Here is a 5778-nt window from a genome sequence, read left to right as displayed (position 1 = left end):
TTTGTTAGCTTTATAGATTTCATTTTGTTTCTATATTCTAATCTGAATTGAAATGATGAATTGTGATATTCCTTCTTCTTAGAATCAAAATCAAACAGAGCTAGCCCAATTGGTTTAATTTAAAATCAATTAGAACTTAGAACCATTTTAAAGTGAGTATTGGACATTGAATTTCTACATTCGAATTTCTACTTCGATTGGTTCTTCCGGGCTGCTACAAAAGGAGAAATGCAGGTATTTTACATTTGTGTAAATTTTCTTTATTTTGGTTTCTTTTGAAATTAAGCCAGAAAAATCTCATTGTGTTGGTTATTTGAGGAGTGCCAGAAAACTCAGAAGTGGGGTTTTTGAATCGTGTAAACCCATTTGAAAGACACAATTGTGAAGATTTTAGGTGAACCAGAGAAACCTATTTTTATAGTGAAAGCGAATATCCACTGTGTGAGGATATTAGGAGTGGAGTAGCAAGCTGCATGGCTATTGTTTAACAGTTGGTGAACACACAAAAGAACCACTATAACTCTTTGTGTTTTGTGGATGTGTGATTTATTTTTTCTATCTTTTATCATTCAAGTTTGTGAGATGTATGTGTGGATGTGAATGCTGTAATATTTACATTTCAAGCATTGTGGGGAATGTTGTAATAGTTTGGAATTTCAATTCCTTGCTATTTATTTATTCTTCTTCAGTTTGAGTTTTTAATACAAAGAACTTTTAAGAAATAAGGTTGTCTTGCCATAAACCCTTGGTTTTTATGGTGTAAGGTTGTTCTTAGAACAACATTTGTATCAATCTCTCAATGCTTGATTATTGTGGCTGCTTTTCATTTCAGCATTGTGAATTGATTTCTTTTATTTGGCTATCATATTCTTTTATTCCAGTGTTAAAGCTTAAAATTTATTCACCCTCCCCCGCCCCAAGGACATATAGCTTGGCCTTTTCATGGATGAACCCTCGCGAACTTGAAAATGAAAACCCCTCTTATAATCAAGAACAAACTAGAAAAAAGAATGCACCTTGCTCCTCTTCCACCACCAACCCTTTTTCTTCTTTTTTTTCTCGAGGAAAGAAACCCCCTTTTATGTATTGTTGTTATCCTCTCTCTCTCTCTCTCTCTCTCTCTCTCTCTCTCTCTGTTTTCTTTTTCTTTTTTCTTTTTATTTTTAAAAAGAAAGACAAGGTAAAGATCCAAAATATCCCCACACACGTGGTTAAAAAACTACTTAAGTTGACACATGTGGGTCCCACCTCGGCACAAGGAGGGACCCTTAACACATCCCACCCACAAATAGATATGGACAATAGCCATTGGATCTAGGTCATTTTTCCTTGATCTCCGTCATCATCACTATCAGGACCATAGATCACATTGGATGTGGTATAGAAATTCCCATATTAGAATATTTCAACCATTTAGTGATTTGATCTTTGAATATGTACCTAATCTTCAACAATTATTAATGGCGAATGATTGGAGATCTAGGATTTTCCAATTTTGAAATTTTTTGAGGCATCCATCATTACTTGTGTCTCATCCCCGTAGTTTAGAACAAGACTAAATCAATGGCTGTGGTCCCGACATATCAAATAAAAACAAGTACTAATATATTTTAGCAAACTGCTTGCTCCAACATAAAGAAATGCTATGGTAAAGCTGGCTGATAGATCCACAATAAATTAGGGCATCATTAAACGAGCCATAATTATTGCTTCTTTCACATTTTTTATATTTTACTCATAAAAAGTACTTTTAGGATGCCAGCAATTGCGTTTTAATTAATTCTACCTCATTCCGTTCCAGCCACTATATATCATCCCTCTCCATTACAAAAAAGGAATCTCTCTCTCTCTCTCTCTCTCTCTCTCTCTCTCGTCATGCTTCACCTTTGGCATTCCAATTCTTATTAGCCAGGTTGATGATATCTTGAATTAAAAGTGTTATGTTGTTGTATGAAGATCCGCCTTCTTCCATAGCGCTCCTTGCCTTCTCTCCCAACTCTCTAGCTCTCTTTCTCCTCTCTTCTCCTTCCTCTCCCTCATCCATCAATCTCTCGACGGCCTTCTTAACTTCTTCCATCTTCACAAATACTCTCTTCTCTTGCCCCCACTTAATAGCTGCCTTGACACCAACACTCACTCCCGTCTTGAGAACATGTACGATAAGCTTCTCATTGAAGAACTGCTCTGCAAAGACAGGACATGCTATCATTGGCACACCTACACTGATGCTCTCCAACGTCGAATTCCAACCACAATGTGATAAGAATCCTCCTATAGCTGCGTGGGATAGAATTAGCATTTGTGGCGCCCAGCCTCTAATTATAAGAGCCCTTTCCTTCACCCTCTCCTCGAATCCGCCTGAAAGCCATTCTTCTACCTCAGAACATTTCTGGTCTTTTCTAATCACCCAAATGAAAGTGTGTTTTGAAGCTTCTAGTCCCAAACCAATCTCTATCAAATGCGATGGTGCAAGAATAGATATGCTTCCGAAACAAGCATAAACAACTGACCTGGGCTTCCTCGAATCAAGCCAACTCAAACATTCGTGCTCGTCGATTGAGGCCTTGTTCCCTCTTTCAGCTCTATCTACAATCTCCGTGTTACACAGAGAAACTGGTCCAACAGTCCAAACCTTCTTTCCGCAAGCCTTCTGGTAGCTCTCCACGTATTCAGGCTCCAGCTCTTCAAAACTATTCACCACCACACCATAAGATTTTAGATCTCCCTCTATAAGTTTTTCGTTAACCTGTTGCAACTCCAGATTGGCATTCATGTCGACAAGGAGCTGGGATTTCGTTATTTCAATTCGATGAGGCAAACCCGGGATGACGAATGGCTCCAATTCGGATGCAACGGTTTTGTAAGGCTTGTAACAGTGTATATTGAGCATGCTCAAGAGAGAGAAGCAACATGTTCCATGGAATGCAATTCTCGGAATTTGAAACTTGCTAGCCGTTTCGCATGTCCAAGGTAGACATGTGTCCGAAATTATGCAGCTCACGGGAGTTTGATGTTCTTGGAGGAATTGTTCTACCGGGTGTTGTAGGAAATCGACTGCCTTCAAGAAATTTACCGCCATCTCTTGTGAAGGGATGAGATCAACGTTATCACATCCTTGTGGAAGTCCAAGTTCTTTACATGGGAATGGGAATTGTACGAGTTCGATTTGTAGGCCGGCTTGCATTTCGCGGTCTATGACGGCCTGGAAACGAGATGCGTTGAGGGGTGTGGTGATTATGGTGACCATCACCCCGCGTCTTGCGAACAAGCGGGCTATGTCCATCATGGGAATCATGTGGCCTTGGGCCATTAGAGGAATGAAGACGACATGGATATGCTGATGATCTTGGGAAGCCATGGAGATTTTGTAGCGTGATGTTTACGAGTGGGTAGCTGTTGCCAAACGTAGGATTTGATTGGGGTGAAGTATACCTTGCATGTGCACGGGTTTTTATATACGATAAATGATGCTGTAGGGCGACTTTAAGAGAACCCTTCCAAGCACATCGTTGCATTTAGAGAATAGACGTGTGGGGTCCACCGGGATATTTTAGTGACTGCCCCTTCGAACCAACAAATCATGTTGATCCAAAACTCAGGCAGGCCACACCACACGGAATAGGGACGCGGATGGTGTACTGATCAGCAACTCACCGCGCTATATAAACTTAGTGGGGCCACCATGATGTATGTGTCATTATCCACGCCCTACATCGGTTTTTCCACCTCATTTTAGAGCATGAGCTTTGATGGATCCCTGACTGTGGGGCCCACTATTATGTATATTTCTTATAACCACACTGTCCATCTGTTTCTCGGGATAATTTTAGGGTTTGAGCCCAAAAATGGAATAGATCTAAAATTTCAAGTGGACCACAACACAAGAAATAGTGGTGAGTGAACGCCAACCATTTAAAACTTCTTGGGGTAACGGAATGTTTATTTGCCATCCAACCTGTCGATAGGATCACAAAAGACTTGGATGAAAGTATCGTACAAATATCAGCTTGATCCAAAACTTTGTGGCATCCGTGGCTCCTCAGAAGTTTTTAATGGTCAATAACCACTTTTTCCTGTAGTGTGGTCCACCTGAGATTTGGATCCTTTGCATTTTTGGGCTCATATGCTGAAATGATACGACCAAATGGATGGACAGCGTGGATATATATAAGACAAGTACATCAAAGTGGCCCCACGGTCAGGGATCCACCAATACCCAGATCCACGAAGCCGCGTCCGCGTCCCCAAAGAAGCATATCCAAAACTCAACTGGACCACATTGGGATTCCGCCGTTGAAGTCTTTTGAGGGCCTACAGTGATATTTATTTGTCAGCCAACCTGTTCATAAGGTCACACAGACATGGATGAGGGGAAAACAAAAATATCAACTTAACCCACGTTGTTTAAAGGGGTGCGATCCACTTGAGCTTTGGATACGCTTTAAATTTTAACTCATGCTACTACACCAAAATCGTGTATCTGGTACCGTTGGAAGTTTGGTTCAGAAACGGCTCTAAGCTGTTTCTGATTTGAAACGGTAATGAACTGTACTCGACTAGTTGCTTTTATACGCTGTTATTTCCATTGTGTTGTTGGTGTCTCCTAATTGAGTATTTGATGTTTTTATTTATTATTATTTTATTTTGAAATAGATGGACGGAATGGATTCTATTAGTAACCTCTGAGTGGACCCCACATGGCCCGAGAGCCACATTACTATCAGTTACCACAAACTACCGAATGTTTTTCTTCATTTCCTTACCCCAAAACACCCTAAATCCTTCATTTCCTTATGCCATCGCCGTCTAGGTCTCCCTCTCTCTCTACCTCTCTCAGTCTCCCTCAATCTCCTTCTTCCAATCTCCCTCGATCTCCCTCTCCCGATCTCAACCCTCTTCTCGATCTCTCTTTCCCGATCTCAACCCTCTCTCTCGATCTCCCTCTCCCGATCTCAACCCTCTCTCGCGATCTTCCTCTCACTCTCCCTCCCTCTGCCTCGATCTCCCTCTCCCTCAATCTCCCTCTCCCTCTTCCGATCTCGACCCTCTCTCTCTCTCTCGATCTCCCTCTCCCTCGATCTCCCTCTCACTCTCCCTCCCTCTCTCGATCTCCCTCTCCCTGCAACATCCCTCTCATATGAAAGATGCAGTCATGCATTTGAATCTGTGGAAGAAGGTATTGTGACATCTTCTTACTCCATGAAATTGAAATGACATCTTCTAAAATCTCTCATCATGAATGTGCATGTCATAATCTGCCCTTGCTCGTGCACATGCAAGGGCACTTTTCATAGGAAGGTCCTTATGTAGTAGTGGAACTTAGATTTCCTTATGATTTTTTGTTTTGACTATGTGTTGTATAGAGAAAAAGGTCCATTGTTGTGCATCTGTTCTCCCTGGTCTGGTGACAGTTGGCTTGGTTGCTGGAAGAAGTTGCAGTGCAACCTTAGTTCTTCCATCTTTTTGGTTTAAAATGTTCCACCGGTAAGGAGCACGTATTTGTGCTCTTCTGATATGTTCCCGATTTGTCTTTTATTGGAATTTCCACAGACAAGGCAATAAGGATCTCCGTTCTTAACAGAGCTGAAGCAGAGACTGCTGCTTCCTTAGGGTGAGGCTGCACTAGCTGGGACTCGATACAATGTGCCCCTAATAAACTCCCTTATGCCATACGTAGGAATGCAGGTAACTTCTTTTGCACCATTGGTGGTTCTTTTATTTATATTATCATCTCTAGGTTTTCAAAAGAGGACAAATTTCAAAACTCACTATTTTAGA

The 5778-nt window shown here is 41.3% G+C and overlaps 1 protein-coding gene across 1 annotated transcript; it reads right to left on the bottom strand.

Moving 5' to 3' along the window:
* Window positions 1-1873: 1873 nt before the first annotated feature.
* LOC131224964 (UDP-glycosyltransferase 73C3-like) lies at window positions 1874-3358 on the bottom strand. Its single transcript, XM_058220399.1, has one exon. The coding sequence runs from the start codon at window positions 3356-3358 to the stop codon at window positions 1874-1876; it is 1485 nt and encodes a 494-aa protein (XP_058076382.1).
* Window positions 3359-5778: the final 2420 nt, after the last annotated feature.

Source organism: Magnolia sinica, chromosome 14, assembly GCF_029962835.1.
Source record: "Magnolia sinica isolate HGM2019 chromosome 14, MsV1, whole genome shotgun sequence".
In the NCBI taxonomy this organism is placed as follows: domain Eukaryota; kingdom Viridiplantae; phylum Streptophyta; class Magnoliopsida; order Magnoliales; family Magnoliaceae; genus Magnolia; species Magnolia sinica.
This window is presented reverse-complemented; position numbering and strand designations above follow the sequence as displayed.